This window comes from Mauremys mutica, chromosome 10 (assembly GCF_020497125.1).
Source record: "Mauremys mutica isolate MM-2020 ecotype Southern chromosome 10, ASM2049712v1, whole genome shotgun sequence".
NCBI classification, from domain to species: domain Eukaryota; kingdom Metazoa; phylum Chordata; order Testudines; family Geoemydidae; genus Mauremys; species Mauremys mutica.
In genome coordinates, this window is record NC_059081.1 from 14,342,120 (window position 1) to 14,368,130 (window position 26,011).

The 26,011-nt window shown below is 43.6% G+C and overlaps 1 protein-coding gene across 1 annotated transcript in view; it reads left to right on the plus strand.

The window, feature by feature from the left end:
* CCDC93 (coiled-coil domain containing 93) overlaps positions 1-26,011 on the plus strand; it is a 98,989-nt gene that overhangs the window by 23,870 nt on the left and 49,108 nt on the right. The window contains exons 7-11 of the mRNA XM_045032720.1: positions 803-903; positions 7,836-7,875; positions 10,665-10,757; positions 11,330-11,380; positions 12,781-12,867. Coding sequence (XP_044888655.1) covers positions 803-903; positions 7,836-7,875; positions 10,665-10,757; positions 11,330-11,380; positions 12,781-12,867 — 372 coding nt within the window. The remainder of the gene's footprint in view (positions 1-802; positions 904-7,835; positions 7,876-10,664; positions 10,758-11,329; positions 11,381-12,780; positions 12,868-26,011) is intronic.

Below are 26,011 nucleotides of genomic sequence, written 5' to 3' on the forward strand. Positions count from 1 at the left end.
ACCCTATTAATTTATATGAAACAAGGACAGACAGTTTCCTTACCTCGTTAAATGTTTTTTAAACTTCCCTTTATTTGTTTTAGTAGATTAACACAGTGCTGTACTGTACAGTATTTGCTTTTATTGGTCTCTTCTGCTGATTGCATACCTCAGGTTCTAAATGAGGGGTGTGGTTGACTGGTCAGTTCATAACTCTGAGATTCTACTGTATTTAGTGCACTTCTCTCCAACTAATTTAATTGTATCAAACATTCTTTAACTTGGCTACAATATGGCATTGATTAATTTTGGTTGATAGAATGCTGGGAATTTTTTTCCCTGCATGCTTTTTTTCCTTACAATATAATAGAATCCATTTCCCCCTCCTATGTGACTGGCTAAAGGAGCAGTCATTAAGTAGATAATTAAATTTAATTATCCAATTAAGACATAATTCCCAGTCACTGAAGCTGTCTGTTTAATTATAGGTTTTTTTCATTTAAACAGGCATCTGTTTTGGTTTTGGCCATCTTTTCAGATGTCCTTAAAATGGCAAATTGAACAAATTATGCCTTTTGTGAAATATTCATGTGTAATATTAGAAAAAAAAGAAGAGGGAGAAAGAAAAGAGGTGCTCTAGGAAGCCTTTTAGGTCTAACTTGGTCAGGGTGTACAAACCTAATTGCAGAAACAGAATTCAAAGCCGCATGGATGGAGGAGGTGGGCTGTTGAACGTGGGATTGCTCATTATCCATTTAGAAAATAAAACCATTTATTTAGGAGACGTTCTTGACAATCTCTGAATTTGTTTACTATCTTGTAGGAGGTTTATAAACCCCAGAGAAAATACAAACGTCAGGCTGGAGCAGAAGAGCTGCTAGATGAGGAGTCTAAGGTTCACGCCACACTTTTAGAATATGGCAGGTGAGTGGGTCTCATCAGTGTTAACTGTTCACTTATCCTGATGTGGTTCAAATGCTTTATATTGTATAAGTCTAGCAACCTATGTTTTTTTGTTTGTTTGGAACCCTTTTATTTTCATGCAGACTGCTCAGGTTTAAAGAGATGTTTGGTTTCACATTTTTAAGTTTACTTAAACTATAAACACTTTGGGGCAAGGGCTGTCTTGTTGATATGTACAGTGCCTAACACAGTGGAGATTCATTCCCTGAGTGAGGTCTGTTAACACCACGACCATATAAATGATAGTTTATTGTACATGGTTGATCTCTGCATGTAAAAAAAAAAAAAAAAAAAAAAAAAATCTAGATTCCTGACACTTCTAACTGGGTTGAGACTTTCAGCTGTGATCTTTAACCAATGTTGGTTTTCAGGAAGTCTGAAAGAAAGGGGATTGAAGTGCAGTGGGGTTATTCTTTTGTTTTGAAATGGTGAGGATGTGGTTAATACCTCAGGAGACTGAATTGTGGCTATAGAACTGATGCTGCCTGTATGCCAACAAACTTCCAGATGAAGAGAGACACAGCTAACTGAAAATAAATATTTGCAAATATCTGTTGCCTTTTTGAAATCTTTCCAGTTTCTTATGAGATAAATTGGGGGAGGGGGGAGAAACATGTTCAGTATTTGGGAAGAAAGAACTGGGGTTACTAATAAACTTTGTTTCCAACTTCTATTTCTAATATTTTCTTAGCTTAATAATACTTAAGCCTCCCTTACTAGATGACTTTTCCACTGTGATCTCTTTCTAAGTTCTTCAGCTAGTATTGAGTTTTATATCCTTCTTCCTTCCTTGTATCTTTTTTTCATCCCTCCTCCCCTACCTTAGATTTACTGACTCTTTACTGTGAGTATTTTCCTTTTTGTTCCTTTTGACTTTTATTTTAAGGCAGCATCGGTGCCCTGAGTTGGAGCATGCTTTGTAACGTTTCCTCTCATTCTCTGTGTATTTGGCGATGGCAGCATGGACTGACTAACATTTTCTTTCCTGCTCATTGACAATAATAGTGGAATAAAATCTGCAGTATGTTCTTACCTCAAAAGTTCTGTTATATGTGGAATGCAAATATGAGAAAAGACTCTCCTTTCACTCAGCACACATGCTTGCACCTTTGAATGCTATACATAAGCTAACCAAAGAACATTATTTTTCAATGAATTTCAATATAGATATTAAATATTAGCAGGTTGGCGTGGAAAAATAAGTATTTGCCATTGAGTGTAAGTAGTTCTAGTGGGATCTCTGGATCTGTTCAGGACACTACTCTATCATCACAATCTCTCTAGTGCTTCAGGAAATAAGATGCCTGTTGTGTACAGGAACTCCTCACTTAAAGTCATCCTGGTTAACTTTTTGTTTCAAGGTTAAGTTGCTGATCAATTAGGGAACATGATTGTTTAAAGTTGTGAAATGCTTCCTTCTAATGTGTCAAGTATCAGAGGGGTAGCCGTGTTAGTCTGGATCTGTAAAAGCAGCAAAGAGTCCTGTGGCACCTTATAGACTAACAGACATTTTGGAGCATTAGCTTTCTTGGGTGAATACCCACTTCGTCGGATGCATGTAGTGGAAATTTCCAGGGGCAGGTATAGATGAGGAGTCTAAGGTTCACGCCACACTTTTAGTCTATAGTAGTTAGTCTATAAGGTGCCACAGGACTCTTTGCTGCTTCCTTCTAATGTCCTTTGGCAGCCGCCTGTTTTGTCCACTGCTTGCAGGAAGAGCAGCGTGTTGCAGCTAGCTGGTGGGAACCAGGGTGGACCAGCAGCCCCCCATCAGCTCCCCACTCCCTAAGTTCCCTGTGCAGCAGCTGTCCCTCCCACCACTGCCATGGAGCTGCTCCCGGAGATACCTGTTTGCTGTACAGGGGGAGGGGAAAAGGGGGGGGGTAATGTCAAGGTGTCTCCCCCTCCCCCCTGCTCCTGCACCCTGCTTACTCCATCTTCCATAGAGCAGGGGGAACACGCCATGGATGGAGGGAGGTTCTAGGCAGTAGCTGCCATCTCTGGTCTCAGCAATCTGATTAATTAACAAGGCAGTGTACTTAAGCCTGGGGTCAACTACTTAAAGGGGAAATGCCCATTTTCTCTCACACACAGGGTGTGTCTCTGTCTGTCTGCCCTCCCTCCTTTCCTGCTGCCTTGTAGAGTGTTAACCCTTGAGGGCTCAGTCAATTGCTAGTTCATTTAGCAGTAAGGCATTCCCTGGGAAATATCCCACCCTCTGACTCCTCCACCTCAATGAAGCTTCACAATCATCATCATTGTGTACCAGTATTAAATAGTTTGTTTAAAACTTATACTGTGTGTGTGTGTGTGTGTGTGTGTGTGTGTGTGTGTGTGTATATATATATATATATATATATATATATACACACACACACACACACAGTCTTTTGTCTGGTGAAAAAAAATTCTCTGGAGCCTAACCCCCTCATTAATTCTTATGGGGAAATTGGATTCGCTTAACATCGTTTCGCTTAGTCACATTTTTCAGGAACATAACTACATTAAGTGAGGAGTTCCTGTATATAGTAGCTAATAATTCTGTAACAAATCTAACATTTACAAAAACTGTGTGCCATAAGCTTGAAATGAGACAGCCGCACATTTGTGACTGAAAATGAGTAAATGTTCCTTAGCTACTGTGTTGAGAAATCTTGCAATATGCTTTGAAACGAGTCAGTGGGAGTTTGTCCAAAGGCTGCAGAATTTTGCTGATTTCTAATTGAAATATTCCCATGAATCTACCGTTTTTAAAAATACCTTCTTGAATGAATAAAATTGCTGGCTTCTCCCTGAAGTTTTTGTTCATTTGGAAAACTTCGTATTTTAAAAGGGCAATTAAGGGTGGAATTAATTATGATTAGTTTTTAATTACTTGTGACTTGTAGCCACTTCATTCATAATTAATTTTATTTTTACTTTTATAAAGAAAAATGTTACAGTTGGGAGTGGCTATTGCATTCCATTAAACATCAGTCTCTGCTACACTCCAATTTACTATTGGAAAATATTCTTTGCAATGATCTAAGCTAGACTTTTTTTTTTAATGAAATACTAGTTTCTGCACCAGTTGGTGGCACTCTGCTGGGAATGATTTTGACTTGTGTGCTAGTAGATTCTCTCTTCTTCTCCTCCCCCCCCCCCCCCCCGCTGTTAGGACAGCCCATTTAAATCCTGAGAATTCTGGTTTAGATCAGCAGATTTGACCCCAGCAAGCGAGAGTAAAAAAAAAATCTCAGGAACATAAAATTCTGGGTAGTGGTGTGGCTTTTTTAAATTAAAGGAAGGTTTTGGTGTTCTTCCAGGCCCACTACATTTAAGAATCTGAATGGGCAGTTTGAAAGATGGAGTAAACCAAGGAAACTTTCATCTTGTGGATGATCAGTAATGATTTTGGCTTAAATGTTGCAGAACATTTGGAGGCGTGGTCAGGATACACCTGAAGAAAGAGGAACCAAACTGATGGAAAGAACAGATAAAGCTGCAGCATAAGGAGGTTTAAACTAGGACTTTAGAAGAAAGGGCAAGTACTGAGAGAGCAAATGAAAATAGGGATGGACAAAGGATAAAAAGGTCTTGAAGGATAAAAAGGTCTTGTAGTGGAAATGAGGTTTTTGTTAGATTCAGTCATGAATTAATGAGAACTCATGAAACAATGTGCTTAAAATACAAGGTTTGTTAAAAAGCTCATGTACAAGTTCAATGAGCTTCAGTAGGAAATGAAAGGAGACTAGAGGCATGCAGTTTGCAGGGTAGTGGGCATGACTGGAAATTTGTTAGACTGATCGTTTGAGCTGATATTAGCCCCCTTAGTTATTACAGTATGTATAGCATGCTGTTAGGAACTGAAGAAATTTAGGCTGATTTATAAAAAGTGAAGGGAACTTGGAGAAAACTAGGAATATTGCAGAGTTGTAATGGATTAAGTATGGATATCTTGCATAACACATTATAACAGGAATGTTATGGGACTTCTGACTAGAGAGAACCATTTTTGATATGGCACAATAAGCAACAAATGAGGACATGTGATATGTACAGAATTATGATTACAGAGAAGATCTGAAACTCTGGCATAAACTGCGTAGCATTTGATCAGAGAAGAAAGTTTGTGTGATCATAGGTCTGCATTGAACCTGCCAGCCAAAAGTGGTGGTAGTCAGAGAGAGGAGAAAGATAAAATATATAGTAAAAGTTGCTGAGGAAAATGGGAAGCAGAAATCAGAGTTTAATAGACTAAGGATGATTACAAAAGCTTAAGTGCTAGCAAAGGGGCAAACATTATAAAGTTTAGACTGGTATTATTAGGTATAATGTAGGATGATGTAAATTAAAATAAAATAAGCAGCTGTACTTAAGGAATGAGACACATTCCACAAAGGTGCAAGTGGTAACCTTAAATGTTGTAACTGCCATAATAGTATTGGAATGGACCATTGATCCCGTTCCAACAAATGCATATCAGACATAGTACAGTAATTGAATCAGGCTGTCTCTATACAATACCTTAGTCCGAACTAATTCAGGTGTAAATTCTAGTTCCCACCAGCATCTTGCACACTAAGTGGCCCATGTGGACCCTGCTGATGCACACTAAAAGTTCCTTAGTACATGTTAATATAATCCTGTTTGAAACAAGACTACATTTATCATGTGCACTAGCCCTAAGACTCCTTCACCGCAGACATAGTAATTATAAAGCCCATTTAGCCTTCTACTCCATTCCTTCCAAATGCCTGGAGAAACAGATGGGCATTACTATATACAGTTATGGCGTGTGGCATAATATGGCTATAGACACTGAATATCTGCTGCCATATTCTCATTTGTCTTTTCTTCTGCTAGTCTTTCTATGTTTAAAGCTCATAGGTTGGCCAAAACCCTAATCCGAAGCCCAGAAATCTGAGTTCTGTGGGCTTTGGTTCAGGGCTTATATCACCATCTCTTATTTACATATCACAAAATAATTTGGAGGCAAAGGTTCTAATATATCAGTTTGTAGTACAGTCGATGCTATAAGGCATGGTATATGCATAAGTTTTGTACCAGTGTAACTGTACCTGTTAGGATTGTGATTTATATATTTATTTATTGCTGAAATAGTTATACTGGTATAACCCCTGGTGTGGATGCAATTATATAGAGGACTTTTTATAGCTAATTCCCCTTCCCATATGGGAACAGCTATGCCAGTATAAAGCACCTTTAAACTGGTATCACTGCATCCAGAAGAGGAGGATTGTACTGCTTTAACTTTACCAGCACAGTTAAAGTAGTAGAACTTTCTAGTGTAGATAAGGTTCTTAAGGCTTGGAGTTGTGTTGGCATAATCAAAGGCTGAATTTGACCCTGAAAATATAAAGGTTGAAGGAGATAAGTGGGCAGCTAGTGGGAAACAACCCTGATATCACTGAGAGCCTTTGTTAAAATTTTTACTACTTTTATTCACAAGATGTTAGAAACTCTTTCTACAGCAAACACCACTTTAAACAGTCTTATCTCCAAATAATTTTTCCAAGAATGCCAAGCTTCTGTGTGTGTGTGTGTGTATACACACACAACTTTTTTTTTTTTTGGTGGGTCTTCATAATGCTGAGCTTGGTTACTCATTTCTGACCTAATAACATTTGGTTACTTGTGAAAAGTTGTGCATAACAACAAAATACACTCTGTTTAAAAAAGTGAGTTAGCAGGGGATAAGCTTTTCTTTGAGGAAAAAATTAAACCAAAAGCCCATTTGTGTGTATGTATTGTGACAAAGTTCCTTCTCTACCTTAGTAGGTCCTGTGCTTATTGGTGGATTTGCTCGCCTCACAGATTCACCCTGTGGGTCGGGAAACAGCCCAGAGACCTTCCCCTCTGGTAGAAGCCACAGTCCAGGTCAATGCCTCCTGTGTTTGATCAGGAGTTGGGAGGTTTGGGGGGAACCTGGGCCTGTCCTCTACTCGGGGTTCCAGCCCAGGGCCCTGTGGACTGCAGCTGTCTAGAGTGCCTCCTGGTACAGTTGCGTGACAGCTACAAGTCCCTGGGCTACTTCCCCATGGGCTCCTCCCAACACGTGCTATGTCCTCACCATTGGGCCTTCCTCCTGATGTCTGATAATGCTTGTACTTCTCAGTCCTCCAGCAGTATGTCTGCCCACTCTCAGCTCCTCACATAAACTTCCTCTCCTCTGGCTCCCTTTGGCCTGACTGGAGTGAGCCCTTTTATAGCATCAGAGGGGCCTTAATTAGAGTCAGGTGCTTAACAGCCTCACCTGACTCTTAGCAGGTTAATTGGAGTCAGGTGTTCTCATTAGCCTGGAGTAGCCCCTGCTCTGGTCACTCAGGGAACAGAAAACTGCTTCTCCAGTGGCCAGTATATCTCCCTTCTACTACTCTGCTGTTCCCAACTGGCCTGGGTCTAGCACAGTATTTAGTGCTGTAAGGACTTAAGGCCTTGATATAGGAAAAAAAATTGCAATTCAGAGAAGCGTTTAAGCATTGCACGAGTCCTCTTCATTGACTTTCGTGGAACTTAAGTGCTTTCGTGAATCAGGCATATATAAATAACTGCTAAGGTTTACTTTCCTCCACCAATGCTTAAGCCTTCCCTAAGTAAGAGCATGTTGCTCTCCAGACATGAGCACTATAGAATGTTGATTGCAGCTCTGTGGAATTACAGTATAGAAAGATTGGTGGGGAAATGAAAATGTAAATTGAAAATATGCCATAAAGTCTATTTTATTGGGGCATTCAGTAACTAACCCAAAGCTGGCTTTTTTGTTGTGTTACAGAATTTACCTCTTAGTGCATTCCTTAGGTATAGAAAAATAATACATGTGTATTTATGAAATTGAGAATATTGGTTGTTCCAGCAACACATTTCTTTGACTTTTTTCATGTGTGTTTTAGGAGGTATGGATTTAGCAGACAAGCAGGCAAAATGGAGAAGGTAAGGGGTAATATTGATTACTGATATAAATTAAGAAACAGTGTGGTCAAAGAGGAAGGAATTGTATTTTTTCTCTTCTAAAGAAACCTCAATTCTGGAAAATCTTGAAGGAAGGCTATGAAGTCAGCAGGCTTGTGTGTTTTGTTGCCTTTTTTTTAATTGATAAATGAAACTAAAGCTTTGCAGCCCATGAAAGATATAATTGATTTCTGCCTCTTTTTTTTTTTAAATTCTCTCCCGACATTGAAAATACCCCTTAAAAAGGTCATGTCAGGCTGCTTTCACAATCTTTTGACACAAATCCAATAACAGACTGCTAAGTCATTTGATTAGATAAAAATGTTTTCAAGCAATGATCACGCAAAGGATAATATGCTGTGATACAAATGTATTATGCTGTGCCTTGAACAAAACATTGTAGGATTGTCCCTTATTATAGCTAATGTGACCATGCTTTGTTTTTGTTTTCAATGAAATAATGCTCTTACTAGTACTGTGCATATACAATTTTTAGGGCTGTCAATTTAATCGTAGTTCACTGACACAATTAACTAAAAAAATTAACCAATTAAAAATTATGATTAATCACAGTTTTAATTGCATTGTTAAACAATGGAATACCAATTGAAATTTATTTAATATTTTTTGATGTTTTTCTACATTTTCAAATATATTGATTTCAATTACAACACAGAATACGAAGTGTAGAGTGCTCACTTTATTATTACAAATATTTGCACTGTAAAAATGATAAATGATATAGTACTTTTCAGTTCACCTCATACAAGTACTGTAGTGAGATCTCTTTATTGTGAAAGTGCAACTTACAAAATGTAGAATTTCTTTTGTTACATAACTGCACTCAAAAACAAAACAATGCAGAACTTTAGAGCCTACAAGTCTACTCAGTCTTGTTCAGCCAATTGCTAAAACAAACAAGTCTGTTTACATTTATGGGAGATAATGCTGCTGCTTTTTATTTACAATGTCACCTGAAAGTGAGACCAGGCGTATGCATGGGACTTTTGTAGCCAGCATTGCAAGGTATTTATGTGCCAGATATGCTAAACATTCATATGCCTCTTCATGCTTCGGCCAACATTCCAGAGGACATGCTTCCATGCTGATGACACTCGTTTTTTAAAAAAAAAGTGTTTATTAAATTTGTGACTGAACTCCTTGGGGGAGAATTGTATGTCTCCGGATGTGTTTTACCTGCATTCTACCATGTATTTCATGTTTTAATAGTCTCGGATGATGACTCAGCACATCATTCATTTTAAGAACACGTTTGCTGCAGTTTTGACAAAATGCAAAGAGGGTACCAATGTGAGATTTCTAAAGATCGCTACAGCACTCGACCCAAGGTTTGAGAATCTGAAGTGCCTTCCAAAACCGAAAGGGACAAGGTGTGGAGCATGTCTTAAAAGAGCAACATTCCGATGCAGAAATTACAAAACCTGAACCACTAAAAAAGAAAATCAACCTTCTGCTGGTGGCATCTGACTCACATGATGAAAATGAACATGCTTCTGTCTGCACTGTCTTTGGATAGTTATCAAGCAGAACCCATCATCAGCATGGACTCATGCCCTCTGGAATGGTGGTTGAAACATGAAGTAACATGAATCTTTCGTGCATCTGGCATGTAAATATCCTGCGACACTGGCTACAACAGTGCCATGTGAGCCCCTGTTCTCACTTTCAGGAGACATTGTAAACAAGAAGTGGGCAGCATTATCTGCAAATGTAAACAAACTTGTTTGAGCAATTGACTGAACAAGAAGTGGGAAAATATTGGAAAATACAGAAAACATCCATAAATATTTATTGTACTTTATTTCTTAACAGTGCGATTAATCATGAATACTCTTTTAAATCGCTTGACAGCCCTACAAATTGTATAATTTAATACACCCATAGAAATAGAACATGCTGCAGCACAATATTACTTTGTTTCAGTAACAAGATGTTCTTACTGATATAGATAATGCATCAAATTGTGAGCATATCCTGTTGCAGGTTGGTAGGAAAGCATAATATGGTTAGCGGTGGGGTATGTGAAGAACCAGCAGCAAACCAAAGTTTAACTTATAAATTTAATATTCAGGTAATATAAAATAAGATATTTCTAACTCTGTGGTTGCGGGTGAAAAAATAAACCAATCTGCAACTGTGACTGAGGTGCAGTCCATAAAATATGACCATGTCCCTTCACAAAGTCCTATTGGCTTTGTTAGCCAATATGTCAGAGTGTCGCCATTTGTCATCTGAATTAAGCCACTACAAGAGAGAAGACTTAAATGTTTGGGCAGAGTGATGACGTGGTGTCAAGAAATACAGTATAAATCTCTGGGGAATGCTACTTACCTTAACAGAATTAATTCTTCTGAAAGTGGACAGTCCCCCATTTTATATTTAAAATGTGTTTTCAGGTGCACAGATTTTAAACCACTCCTTTGATCTAAATTTAGATTTTATGTATATTAAAATACACTTGTAAAAAATGCTGCTTTCTGATATTTGACCTGCTATACCATACACAGAGATGGGGGGGACTAAATAGCCATTAGTCTTACACAGGCTGGATTCCCATTAAACTCAAAGTGAGTTGCACTTGCTTGGGCAGGGCCTGAACTTGGACACTAGGCAGTATAGGACAATATATTTCAGTTATTTAAATATAACAGCTGAATTCCAGTTTCCTCCTTGTTTTACTTTCATAACCCTTTGATTGCTTGTATTATTTTATCATGTAGCTATGTGGTATATTTATTTTCCTCATACAGGCTGAAGACAAGAAAATGGTACTACCTACAGGACTTGCAGGGGCAGGAAAGGCTGATGCCTATGATGATGATGACCTTCAAGCTGCTGAAGAGGTGTGACACACGCACGCACGCAGAGGGCTTAGATATTAATAGCTTGGGGACAATGTAAAAAGCACAGCATGTTCTCTTCCCTCTCCGCAAAGAGGAAAAGTTCAATAGCTTAGCAGAGCAATGAGTTCCTTTCAGATAGGGAAATATGGGATAATAAACAGATGCACAAAAAGTAAATGTTCACTTAGGATTTTCCATGTAAAAACCTGGCCATCATTTTGTTTTGCAACCATGGAGTCATTCCTACTTAGGACCTGATCCTGTTAATGCCGTTTTGGGAAAGGAGTAGCTCAGTGGCCTCATCTCCCATTGACAATGATGGGAGCTGAGTGTCATAGGCGCCACATGAACTGAGTCCTTACTGTAATCAGAGAACTTTCTGGGTGGAATAATTTTAGCAACTGCTAAATTTTCTCTTCTGTTAGGAGCATTCAAATAGAATGCAAATTGGATTGATTGGCTGATGAGAACACTCCTAGAACAGACGTATACTAAGTATTTAAAGGCCTCTAATGCTAATTGTTTTGTTCACATGTTATCTCTTATCTTGCAATGATATCTTTTCTCATTAGCTTCGCATTAAAACACTGATGACTGGAATGGCTGCAATGGCAACAGAAGAGGTAAGCAATACTTAAAGCAAAGCAACAGTTTCAACATTTATGTGCATTGATATATCTTAGCCATCAGAATTCAAACCAAATTTATCAGCAGAGAGAATCCCATTGACTTGATTAGGATTTGGGGTTGGGCCCAAAGTGCATTGAGACTTTGATAGTCAGATAAAAGGACTGGTGTGTCCTTACAGAGATTAAAATAATAGAGTGCTCCAATCCCAGAAGTCTGGTTTTTTGCTGTATAATAAATCAGTTCAACATGGTTAACAACACTTAAATTACTTGTGCCCCTGAATTTCCTCTCTATATCTGCCACTGGCTTTGAAAGCTGTCATTGTTCCTGAAATATGGTTAATAGTTGTATGTCTGCATGAGGTACTGAAATTATATATTAAAAATGGATGCAGGGAAAGATGATTGAGCATGAGACAGGACTTTTCATAAGACTTCTGACTTAAAATCTTTCACCCTAAAATAATGATTGTGGCCTTTGCATAATCCTAGTGCTGCTTATTAAGTGGTTTCTGCATAAATAAACATACTACAGTGCAACTGCCCTTGAAATGGCATTTAAACATATGAAGCCTTTGTGTAACCTAGACTTTCTCACACTTTTACTTATAGAGCTAAGGTAGGGATCTGATGGGGTATTTCTCTTACTGGAGAAAATACTGTGCGCATTTCATTGCATTCAACACATCACATCTAGGATTTGATAACTTTGACATAACATCTAAATGTTGCTTGTTTGCATTATTATCCTTTCCCTGCAATTTCATAGTGATTTCGGCTGTATCAATAAACATAGTAAACATTGTCAGTACTATTTTGAAAATCTTGATACCTTTCACATTTTCTGATGTACCAAATGGACAGAAATTCATTTGACAAATGGTGGACATGACAGATTTGCCTTGTGATCAGATGTCTCCTTGAATTCTTCATTTTAGGAGAGAGATTTGGCTTCCCTAAACACGTGATTTAGGATTAACACTATTTCACACACCTACATGGCAATAATTTGGCTCAAAAGTTGGTGATCCAAATTGATTCCTGTTACAGAATGCTATTTTATGCACAATGCAAAAATATATATTGTCCAAGAGCTAAAGCACTTTGACAATCTGCAAAGGTGACTTCAAATTTAGTTGAATTATTGGCGCTATGAAGGAAGCCTCAGTAGTTACATTTCTTCCTGGAGGGCATGTAAGAAGCTTCATTTGTTTACTGAGTTCTGGGGAAGATGAACTTCATTACATGCTTCATTATTTTATAAACAGATTTGATTACATTAAAATAGTATTATATTTATATAGTTCTGGGGGAGGTGCCTTACAAACAAACCTACAATTTATTACTACAGATTGTCCCAAAGTTTCAATAAATGCTTCTTGGTTTAATTGCAGGGCAGGTTAACAGCTAGCACAGTAGGTCAGATTGTTGGACTCCAATCTGATGAGATCAAGCAGATAGTGTCGGAGTATGCTGAAAAGGTATGTTTCTTTTCTGGTTACATTTTATCAAATCATATTTGATCATTTAGGCCCTGGTAAGACAATTAGTTTGCAGTGGCTTCTATAAAGCATCATTTCTGACAGTGCTAAATAGTGAAAACACGATTCAGGAAAATATCCCTAAGCAGGAAAACGTTTAAGCACGTGCTTAGGTCTTGTTGGAACCTGGAAGTCAATGCGAATTATGTGCTTAATAGCTTTCCTGAATAGGGATGAGCTTAAGCATGTGCTTAAGTTCTTTGCTGAGTTGGGGCCTGAATCAACACCCTGTTCTGTGACTGAGAACAGCCTTGGAACAAAGGCCCTAATCCTGCTGATACGTGCTTACCTGATTGGCTTTAAGCACACAAATAGTCCCCTGGGCTTCAGTGGGACTGCTTATGTGAGTAAAGATAAGCACAAGCATAAGTGTTTGTGGAACTGGGACATTACTCTCATTGGGACCCCATTCCCAGTCATATGACTGGGTGCTGATTCAGTAACTAGCATTGTCAAAACCAAATCCTTGCTGCTTCATTAATCAAGGCAATTAGTTTTGTTTGTTTGTTAGCTCAATTTATTGTATTCTACTGAGATTGTTTTTTACAGTACTGTGAAACGAAAATCTGGCTCTTCGAGCAATTAATACGTATAATACATCACTGCCAGATATGAGTTATAGGTCGTTCTTATGTCCAATAGTCTTCTCATATTTCTTCCTTTTCGTTGACACTTATGAGGTATGGAGCTTTCCCACTTATGAGATAAACCCTATAACTCAACAGAGGCTATGGCAAATTCCCTGCCTTTCTCTATTATAAAGGAATGGAAGAACAGAAGCCATAGGGTCATATTTCAATGTTACATTTCTTCTGTTCTGAAAGAAGGCAGCAGGACCTTGACTATTACAGTAGAACGATGATTAATAATCTAGAAAATAAGAACTGATTCAAGTCAGACCAAAATGTATCACATGTAAAATTGAATTTACTAGATATTACAGAACAGGATCCTTCCTCATGTGCATGTAATAGAAGAGGAAGTTGAGGGTATTATCAAACACAGCTCATTGAAGCATTAACAACTTCCCAATTTCCAGAAACCTCTATTTAAATCCCAAATTAAAGGGTAATTGGCAGTGACATCCCTGTCCTTGATGGAGTTGCTGTTCTTCCCCAGCTTTGTTAATCTTGATCATTCTTGCCAGGCGTGACGTGTCCAAAAGCCCAGAAAGAGATTCTGAGAACTGTTTTTTGCCTTTTGCATGTACCATATTGTGTCAAGATAGGTGTTTAAATAATAATTTCAAAAGGTGGTTGCATCTACAAGGCCTCCCTCTACCATTCTTAACTTTGAATTCCTCCCACTGTTTCAAAGAATACAGGTTGTGTACTCTCAAAGTACTTGCTGCACATTCCCAGTGAAGTTAGTCTTATAAGTTTATTTGCCATGCAGGGTTTCCTCCTTTCATTGCTATAAGATGGTGTTTTTCTTTAAGAAGATAAATGACTGGATTCTGCAGTCCTGCACCTCTCTTGAAAGAGTAGGTTTATCACAAGGTTGGGGGAGCCTCCCTTTTTAAAATCTTGACAGAATGTTGCTATGAAGCATATGTTTTTCCACCGCCTTTTTAAAGGGCCGTTTGTACCAAATTAGGTTTGCTCTTACTAAGGTGTGAGAGATTCCTCTAATGTGAGTATGCCAGAAAGCTTCTTTGCTGTTTCTTAACTGGGAAGGAAATTATACAAGTGACAGAACTAAAAGAATTGGTTGTGTGTAGTGTCAAAAATACCTCTTTTTTAAAAAAAATACATAAAGGATTGTTCTTATCAGTGCCAGCACTGACTGCTGTCTGCAAAGTGATTACATGGTGAGAGAGTTAAGTCAGAATATTGGTCAAGGCTTGTGTGGGTAAAAATGTGTCCATGTCTACACTCTTCTATTAGAAGCTAACGTGCACCATATAAATTCAGTTGGAATATCATAAAATAAGCATATTAATAGTTCAGTGTGATTAATAACTGTATCACTGAAAGACTGTGTATGTGTTTTTTGGTTTTGTTTGGTATTTTTTAATACTGGAACCTGAAATGTATGAAGGAAAGAAGAAATGCAATGTACTAGCATTGCCTTCCTGTGTGTGAAAAGCTTTAGGATAAAATTATCGCAGATTATATCGAACTGTAGTGAAAGTGCAAAACACACCAGCACTACTGTTAGAGTTCTTCTGATTGAACCTGTCTTGAATGCTTCACTTGATTTAGTTTATTACGAATGAGTTATTTGTAAGGCTGTGTTTTAGTCACAGGTGTTTTTCGTAAAAACTCATAGACAGGTCACAGGTAGTCAACAAAAATTCATGGCCTGTGACCTTTCCATGACTTGTACTTGGGGATGGGGCGGCCCGGGGGAGTGCTGGGAAGGTTATCTGGGGCAGGGGTGCGCCGCAGATGCTGGGGGGGGGCAGGTGGCGGTGTGCAACCCGGGACTCCCGCTGGTGCTGGGGGGTGATTGGCGGGGCTGGCAGGCTCCCTACCTGGCTCCATGTCTCCTTGGAACCGGCAACATCCGTCAGCTCCTAGGCGGACGTACTGCCACGCATCTCTGCGTCATGCCTCATCCCTCAAGGATTAATAATAGAATTAGGGCTGTCAATCTGTTAAAAATTAGTCGTGATTACTCGTGCAATTAAAAAAAATTAATCTCAATCGCACTGTTAAATAATAGAATACCATTTATTTAAATATTTTGGATGTTTTCTACATTTTCAAATATCTTGATTTTAATTACAACACAGAATACAAAGTGTACAGTAGTTCACTTTATATTTATTTTTTATTACAAATAATTGCACTGGAAAGAAACAAAATAAATCGTATTTTTAATTCGCCTAATACAAGTACCATAGTGCAATCACTTTATCATGAAAGTTGAACTTTCAAATGTAGAATTATGTACAAAAAATAACTGAACTCAAAACTAAAACAATGTAAAATTTAAGAGCCCAGAAGTCCACCCAGTCCTATTTCCTGTTCAGCTAATAGCTCAGACAAACAAGTTTGTTTACATTTGCAGGAGATAATGCTGCCCGCTTCTTGTTTACATTGTCACCTGAAAGTGAGAACAGGCATTCACATGGCACTATTGTAGCTGGCGTCGCAAGATATTTACATGCTAGATGCACTAAAGATTTATATGTCCCTTCATGCATCAGCCATCATTTCAGAGGACATGTGTCCATGCTGATGACGGGTTCTGCTTGATAACAGTCCAAGGCAGCACAGACCGACTCATGTTCATTTTCATCATCTGAGTTAGATGCCACCAGCAGAAGGTTGATTTTTCTTTTTTGGTGGTTCAGGTTTTGTAGTTTCTGTATTGGAGTTTCTGCTTTGGAGTGTTGCTCTTTTAAGACTTCTGAAAGCATGTTCCACACCTCATCCCTCTCAGATTTTGGAAGGCACTTTGGATTCCTAAACCTTGGGTCAAGTTCTGTAGTTACCTGTAGAAATCTCACATTGGTACCTTCTTTGCTTTTTGTCGAATCTGCAGCGAAAGTGTTCTTAAAATGAACAACATGTGCTGAGTCATCATCTGAGACTGCTGTAACATGAAATACATGGCAGAATGTGGGTAAAACAGAGCCGGAGACATACAATTCTCCCCCAAGGAGTTCAGTCACAAATTTAATTAACGCTTTCTTTTTCCTTTTTCCTTTTTTTTTTTTTCCAAAACGAGAGTCATCAGCATGGAAGCATGTTCTCTGGAATGGTGGCCGAATGTTTAGAATATCTGGCATGTTAATACCTTGCAATGCTGGCCACAAAAGTCCCATGCAAACTTCTGTTTTCACTTTCTAGTGACATTGTAAATAAGAAGTGAGGTAATGTTTTATTTCCAGTAAATGTAAACAAACTTGTTTGTCTTATGATTGGCTGAACAAGAAGTAGGACTGAGTGGACTTGTAGGCTCTAAAGTTTTGCATTGTTTTGTTTTTGAGTGCAGTTACGTAACAAAAAAAATCTACATTTTGTAAGTTGCATTTTAATGATAAAGAGAGTGCACTACAGTACTTATATGAGGTGAATTGAAAACTATTTCTTTTTTATCCCATTTTTACAGTGCAAATATTTGTAATAAAAATATAAAGTGAGCGGTGTACACTTTGTATTCTGTGTTGTAGTTGAAATAAATATATTTGAAAATGTGGAAAAATATTTCATAAACAGAATACCAATTGAAATTTAACAGTGCAATTAACTGTGATTAATCATGATTTGTTTAAGTTAATCGCGGGAGTTAACTACGATTAATCGACAGCCCTAAATAGAATACAAAGTTTTCCACTTGTAGTGCATTGGCTTCTATTGATTGTGAACAAAAATTGATTTGTTGATTATTTGTATGATCCAAAGAGTGTGTTAAGTGCTGATTTGAAGATGACCTACGTGTTGTGAAGAGGTTACGATTTAAACATCAATTCAAAGTGGTCATTCAACAGTCTGCATGTAATGAGTTGTATGTAGGTCTCAGGCTAACTCCAAAAGGAAACTGGTCACAAACATACATCTCAGCCTGTGATTTGTCCCTTTGAGTCAGGGTTGAAACATGAAATGTTTGGGGAGAAGTGAGGCCATCATGTTGGAAGGAATCTTTCATTGCCACTAGCTATACTGCGACTAACTGTGGACAAATAGATTTCTATCTACAGAGCTGTCGATCTGGCACTTTTTATCAACATTAAATTCATGCAGAGTCCTAACAAAACCGACAAATTACATTTTTAAACCCTCCTAGCTTCTTGCACTTGTGTATTCAAATAGCAAGTAAGAAAAAGTCTTATGTCAAACCCTGTGCCCTTTATAGTCCTGAAGAGATAATGAAGACGTCCTGAGAAAATGAAATCAAAGGGAACCCTCCACTGAAAATGCATCTATATGGACATTTAGTCCCAAAGGATGGGTTTTATTTATGCCAAAGAACAAAGTTCTGCCCTGCAGCCCTAGTAACCAGTAACATCTCAATCTTTAAACTTCTCTGTGCAGACCAGGTTTATATTTGACAAAACTATTCTCCAATTCCTGGTACCTTGTTTTCAAAAACATTAGATAGGATTTGTAAGTGCTCAGCAGCTCTCAGAATTAATACCATTTGTATGGACAAAAAATGGAATTATGCTAACTACTTTCTTAACCACAGCTGCTACTCATGTACAACAAAAGCTCTTAAGGGAAAAGAGAACTTTTCAGCTCTTAACCTTCATGAGAAGCTCTAATGAGGATGCACTTACTGTGGGTACTCGGTCAGATTGTACCTCTGGCTGTTCCTCCTCTTGGGAGAAAATAAATTATGGTCCTTGTCAAGTTGCAGCCAAGTATAAGGTTTTAAATAAAACAGTCTTTCTTGGCTCTGATGCTGTCCAGTATGAGTGCAAATGTATGACAGACTTCTAGAACTCCCTTCGCCTGAGGTCAGTGATTATACCAGATTGCAGCTAGGTGGACATGACCACTATCTGCTATCCAAAGCCATTAACTGAGCTCTCACTGCCTTTCATGATCTTAGGTCACCGTGCATCGTAAATGATGGTCAATGAATGAAAAGGGGATAGTAGATTGTGGCAATGATGACCAAAGTCCCTATCTGAATCCAGTCATCAGCAGAAGGAATTTGCAAGTCCTTGTGCTGGAGTAGTTGGAGATTCTAAAGTCATTGTAGCCCTCCTTCACCAAAAGCTTCCACAGTCTTGCAGAACTTTCATGGTAGTCGGCCAGCTAATCAGACCCAACTGCCTTTTTCTGGATAAGCTGAGACAAACTAAAAACAGCACAGTCATTTGTGAAAGCCTAGAAATGAGATAAACCTTGCTCTAAAAGTCACTGAATTCAAGCTCTCTGGGACCCATGCGTGGGAGGAAATTTAAAGAGCTGTGGACCTTGCTTGAACACCCTACTTGACAAACTATGGTGGCAGCTTACAGAGCACCACTTCCTAGCATGATTTCTGACTCAAATTCCCCGCCTCAAGAAACCAGGAGTTAAACTGTTTTTTCCAGCTCAGTGGACATAGTACCAGAGAGGAGGAGATAATAGTACTGCAATCAGCCAAAGCTGAGCTGGATGGGTCAGTCTCTCACCTGCAGGCTCTGAAAGCTGTGGTGGTAATCTGTTACCATTTACAACTGAAACCATTGCCCCTCTGATTAGTGAAAAACGCTTGGGAATAATTAGGGCCACTCCTTTGAGAGAGACCTTCTTATGGGCAGTATAAACTATCTATAGGCTTGGCAGAATTAGATTAAATATCAATGTTTATTTTTAAGCATTTTAATAGATTTTATTTATTTAAATTTTCTCAATTGTAAGAAATTGAGGGGTGTGACAAACAATAGTTGTCAGATATTGAGATTCAAAAAGTTAGCATTATAACCTTTAAACACCAATTGTCAACAAATGCCAAAATTTTCAAAGTAAATATCCATAAATCAAATAAGGTTTCAAGCAGCATTTTTCTTACTCTATCTGTAAATTTAAGTTATTGATGGAAGTGTGTGTGTGTGTGTGTGTGTGTGTGTGTGTGTGTGTGTGAAATCAGTGTATCATGACATTTACCAATTAAAAATGTAATCCTTCCAAGCCTGTCTACTATCTATCCTAAAGGACACACAACTTCCTGAGCACAGAATGGATCAATCACCTGATGTAAACAATCTTTTCAGTTGCTCCTTCCTAAACTACAGTTGCTATAAAAGAGACAGTGCGCCAATGGTAGTGTACTTTACTACCTTACTATGTGTTAATCTCCTTACAGTGTGGGGCTACAACCTGGATAATGCATGGGGATGGTGTTCCTCCTCCTGATGCCTGATTTCCTATGGGCTAGGGCAGGGGTCGGCAACCGGCGGCTCGCCAGGGTAAGCACCCTGGCAGGCCGGCCCGGTTTGTTTATCTGCCGCGTCGGCAAGTTCGGCCGATCGCGGCTCCCACTGGCCGCGGTTCGCGGTCCCAGGCCAATGCGGGAGGCAGGACGCCGCGGCCAGAACATCCCTCGGCTCGCGCCGCTTCCTGCCTCCCGCATTGGCCTGGGACCGCGAACCGCGGCCAGTGGGAGCCGCGATCGGCCGAGCTTGCCGACGCGGCAGATAAACAAACCGGGCCGGCCCGCCAGGGTGCTTACCCTGGCGAGCCGCGAGCCACCGGTTGCCGACCCCTGGGCTAGGGACAAAGATTCATATATTCATTTGATTAAGGGTGGAAAGGATTATTACATCATCTTTCACCTAGTTATTTTTCCTGTATTGAACTCAGTAACCAGTGCTTGACTAAAGCATATTTTCCAGAAAGGCAGCCAGTCGTGATTTGAAGATTTCAGTAAGTGGAGAATCCACCACTTCTCTTGGTAGTTTGTTTCAAATGTCCTTTGAACACACTTAGTTCTTCTTCGAGTGATTGCTCCTATGCATTCCAGTTAGGTGTGCGCGCCGTGCGTGCACGGCTCTCCGGAACATTTTTACCCTAGCAACTCCGGCGGGCCGGCTGAGCGCCCCCTGGAGTGGCGCCGCTATGGCGCCTGTTATATACCCCAGCCGGCCCGTCCGCTCCTCAGTTCCTTCTTACCGCCCGTGACGGCCAGTTGGAACAGTGGAGTGCTCTCTCACCTCCACAGCCCTAGCGTTTCTCCATATCTTTAGTGTATATAGTAGTTAGATTAGTTGAATAAGTTAGTCGTTATAGTTGTGATAGTCATAGTATAGTAGGGAATTAGAGGGGTTAGCCCCTCTTCTTCCACAGCCGGTGCGGGCTCATGCCCAAGGCACCGGGCTTTAAGCCCTGTGCGGCTTGCCAGCGGCCTATGCCCATCGGCGACCCGCACGATTCCTGCCTGCGCTGCCTCGGGGAATCGCACAGGACAGATAAGTGCCCGATTTGCACGGCATTCAAGCCGCGCACAAGAAAGGAGCGAGACTCTCGACTTAAACAGCTCCTTACGGAGGCGGCACTTCAGCCCCCCGCTCCGTCCCCGGCGCCGCCGAAACCATCCTCGGCGCGCAGCGCACCAGCGGCACCGAGCCGTCCCGGTACCGAGGCTCCTAAAGGGACGCAGACGGCACCGAAGTCCCGGCACCGTTCCCTCTCCCCCCAGAGGAAGTGGAAGACGGCGCACCCAGCTCCTAAACCTGCAGCTTTGGGACAGCTTACCCAGCCACCTTCGGCACCGGCTGTGGTAGTGCACAAGCCGTGCACGGTCCCGTTGACTCCGGCACCTGAAGCGCCGTCGAGTCTGGTACCTCCCTGCTCCCCGGCGCCGGCCGTGGTAGAGCTCCATCTCCCGTCCACGCCTGAAACATTTGTGACGGCGAGAGAGCTTATTCAGCTCGTAGAGGCACCGAGCCTCCAGCCCCCGGCACCGCCGGTGCGGGCTGTTCAATCGTTGGGCAAGCCGGCAATGATGCGGCCCCAGACCCCTGACGGGAGAGATGGACGATGCTCCAAGCCTCGGACCCGGTCCCAATCCAGGCAACGGTCGCCGTCACGTCGGTCCCGATCCCGGCACCGATCCCAGTCTCAGTACCGCACCCCGTCCCGGCACCGGTCGCAGTCCCGGTACCGCTCAGTCTCGCGGTACTGGTCGCACTCCTGGCACCGCTCACGGTCCTGGTCACCGGACCGACGGTACCGTCGGAGATCCAATTCCCGGTACCGCTCTCGATGTCGCGACTCCCGCAGCCGCTCTCTCCACCGACGATCGAGGTCACGCTCAGGCTCCCGGTACCGAAGTGGTCGACGGTCCAGATCGCCATCCTGGCACCGTGACGGCCGGCACCGCTCCTCGGCACCGTCCGGGGACAAGTTGCCTACTTCCGCGGCGCACTCCATCAGCGCCTCTGCCCCCCCGTGGCCTTCGCGTCAGCCATCGGTCGCCTCCCAGGCGGGCAGCGAGTCAGATCTCCGGGCTCCCACCCAGAGCCAACACCTTGGACACCAGCAGTGGGGTTTTTGGGTCCCTTGGGCCTGCCATGAGTCCCAAGGGCTCCCCTTGTCCCAGCACCCAGTGGGTGCTGAACGCAGAGTACCAGAGGCCACGGTGAGCCGCCCTCCCCCAACACCACTGGGAGAGACCCTACCATCGTCAGATCCTGCAGTGCTTCCGTCAACCTCCCAAGCCCCTGACCAGCCTCCGGCAGAGGTGGTGGTACAGACTTTCTCTTCATCTTCCTCTCCGGATGAGGCGGTGGCAGGTGCCGCTACGGTGGACCCTCCCCCAATTGACCTGCGGGCCCACCAGGACCTTCTTCGCAGGGTGGCAAAGGCCACTGACCTCCCGGTGGCGGAGGTTCCGGAAGATGAGGACCCGGTGACAAACGTCATCGGCGCGGAGGCCCCGACGCGGGTGGCCCTACCTTTTATCAAAACAATTCAGAAAAATGCCACGACCATCTGGCAGTCGCCGGCGTCCGTCCCCCCTACTGCAAGGGGCGTTGAACGTAAATACTCGGTCCCCCCCGTGGGATACGAGTATCTGTACACTCACCCCACTCCGGACTCACTGGTCGTCCAGTCTGTTAACGACCAGGAGCGGCACGGTCAGCCAGCCCCAGCACCGAAGTCGAAGGACGCCAGGCGCATGGACTTGCTGGGCCGCAAGGTGTATTCGGCGGGGGGTCTTCAGCTGCGCATTGCAAACCAGCTGGCCCTCTTAGCCCGGTACGCATTTGACATTTTCTTGTCCCTCACGAAATATGCGGAACTGATCCCGACGGCTTCCCGCCAGGAGTTTTCGGCTCTGGTCGAAGAGGGCAGGACAGCCTCCCGCTCTTCCATCCAGGCGGTGCTGGATTCGGCGGACTCGGGGGCCAGAACCTTGGCCTCTGGAGTAACTATGCGGCGCATCTCCTGGCTACAGTCCTCCACCTTACCGCCGGAGGTGCAGTATACCCTACAAGACCTGCCCTTTGAGACTCACGGCCTGTTCTCAGAGAAAACGGACTCGAATACAGACCCTGAAGGACGGTCGTGTAGCTATCCGCACTCTGGGTATGCACACACCAGCTACCCAGAGGCGCTCCTTCCGCCAACAGCAACCCTTCCGGCCTTTTACCCAGGCCAGGTCAAGGCCCTATAATAGTCGGCGCAACGGCCTCAACCGCCGTAGACCTTGAGGCAGCAGGCGCAACCAGACCCAGGCGTCGTCCAAGGCCCCGCAAGGGCCCAAACAACAGTTTTGATGGGACGCCCGAGGACGGCTCATCAGTCTATTCCCAGGATCCAACCCCTTTGTTTTGCAACCGCCTTTCCCGCTTCCTCCCAGCGTGGTCCCAAATAACATCGGACAGCTGGGTACTCCGTACTATCCAGTATGATTACCACCTTCAGTTAATTTCACCCCCTCCTTCCCACCCACCTTCCCCGTCCCTCTTCAGGGACCCCTCTCACGAGCAATGCCTCTTGCAAGAGGTCGAGACTCTGTTGAGGTTGGGTGCCATAGAGGAGGTGCCGCAAGACAGGCAGGGCAGGGGATTCTATTCCCGTTATTTCCTCATCCCCAAGGCGAAAGGAGGCCTCAGACCCATCCTGGACCTCCGGGAGCTCAACAAGTACATGGTCAAGCTCAAATTTCGCATGGTAACCTTGGGGACCATCATTCCTTCCCTGGATCCGGGAGACTGGTTTGCCGCCCTCGACATGAAGGACGCATACTTCCATATCGCTATTTACCCTCCCCATCGACGCTACTTGCGTTTTGTGGTCAACGGTGCGCACTACCAGTTTGCGGTGCTACCCTTCGGCCTATCCACCGCGCCGAGGGTCTTCACCAAATGCATGGCAGTAGTTGCTGCAGACCTCCGCCATTGTCGAGTTCATGTCTACCCTTATCTCGACGACTGGCTGGTTCGCGGGCCATCCTGCCAATTGGTAGCAGACCAAATTGCCGAGATACTCTCCCTGTTTCGGACTCTAGGCCTTCTCGTCAATGCCGAGAAGTCCTCGCTGACTCCATCGCAGAGAGTGGAGTTTATAGGAGCGGTCCTCGACTCCACGGTGGCCAGGGCCTGCCTCCCTCGTGCTCGACACCAGACGATGGTCTCCATCATCCAAGACCTGCACGCTTTTCCCACTACGACGGTTCGGTCCTGCCTACGCCTCCTGGGCCACATGGCGTCGTGCACGTTTGTCACCGCCTACGCGAGACTGCATCTTCGCCCATTTCAATCTTGGCTGGTGTCGGTGTACCGCCCACACCGCGACTCCATAGACAGAGTAGTCACGGTCACGAAGCCTACCCTAGCTTCGCTCAATTGGTGGCTGAACCCAGAGGTCGTATGCGCAGGAGTCCCGTTCCGCCCTCCTCGTCCGTCCATGACACTGACAACAGATGCCTCAGCGTTGGGATGGGGGGCACACCTGGGCGACCTTCACACCCAGGGCCTCTGGTCGCCCCAGGAGCTCTCCCTCCACATCAACGTCAGGGAGCTGCGGGCAAGTCGCTTGGCGTGCCACACCTTCCGCGCCCGTCTGCAAGGCCAATGCGTAGCGGTGTTCACGGACAACACGACAGCGATGTTTTATGTGAACAAACAAGGCGGAGCCCGCTCCTCCCCGCTCTGCAAGGAAGCGATGCTCCTGTGGGACTTCTGCGTGACCCACTCAATTCACCTGGAAGCATCCTTTCTTCCGGGAGTGCAGAACACGCTGGCCGACCATCTCAGCAGGTCGTTCCTCTCCCACGAGTGGTCCCTCCGTCCAGATGTCGTACACACAATCTTCCGGAGGTGGGGGTTTCCCCAGATAGACCTATTCGCCTCCAGGGAGAACAGGAAGTGCCACCTGTTTTGCTCGTACCAAGGTCGCTCGCCAGGCTCCCTGTCGGACGCCTTCCTTTACTCCTGGACGGATTGCCTCCTCTACGCCTTCCCTCCGTTCCCGCTAGTGCACCGAGTGCTACTGAAGCTTCGGAGGGACAGAGCCCACGTCATACAGGTAGCTCCGGCCTGGCCGAGGCAGCACTGGTACACCCTGCTGCTCGAGCTCTCCGTTCGGGATCCCATCCCCCTTCCGTTATGGCCGGACCTCATCACCCAGGACTTCGGCAGACTCCGCCATCTGAACCTGCAGTCCCTCCATCTTACAGCTTGGTACCTGAGTGGTTGACCCACGCAGAGAGGGACTGTTCGGCGGCAGTACAGCAAGTCCTGCTAGAGAGCAGAAAGCCTTCCACTCGCTCCACCTACCTTGCGAAATGGAAGCGATTCGCACTCTGGTGTGATCAACGAGGACTCAATCCATTCGTAGTCCCTGTCCCTACCATCCTCGACTACCTCTGGTACCTTAAGGAGCAGGGTCTTGCGGTCTCCTCCTTGAGAGTAGACCTGGCAGCAGTGTCCGCCTTTCGTCCATCTATGGGAGGTCGGTCCATCTTCTCCAACCAAATGGTTTCCCGCTTCCTTAAAGGCCTGGACCACTTGTACCCGCCGGTGCGGTGTCCTGCCCCGACCTGGGATTTAAACCTCGTTCTGGCCAGGCTTATGGGTCCGCCCTTCGAGCCTATGGCCACGTGCTCTCTGCTCTACCTCTCCTGGAAGACAGCCTTCCTCGTCGCCATTACATCTGCAAGACGAGTCTCTGAGCTCCGTGCTCTAACGGTTGGTCCACCATACACCGTCTTTCACGGAGACAAGGTGCAGCTTTGACCACACCCGGCCTTCCTCCCCAAGGTGGTGTCGGCCTTCCACCTCAACCAGGAGATCTTCCTCCCGGTCTTCTTCCCGAAGCCGCACGCCTCCCCTCGGGAACAACAGCTTCACACCCTGGACGTCCGCAGGGCTCTTGCCTTTTACATCGAGCGGACGAAGCCCTTCCGGCGTTCGACCCAGCTGTTTGTGGCAGTCGCCGACCGCATGAAGGGTGAGCCGGTCTCCTCCCAGCGGATTTCCTCCTGGGTAACGGCATGTATTCGGACATGATACGAACTTGCTCGCGTGCCACCATGCCGCCTCACTGCACACTCAACGAGAGCGCACGCCTCGTCTGCCGCCTTCCTGGCCCATGTTCCCATCCAGGACATCTGTAGAGCGGCCACCTGGTCTTCTGTCCACACCTTCGCCTCCCACTACGCGTTGGTGCAGCAATCTAGAGACGATGCAGCC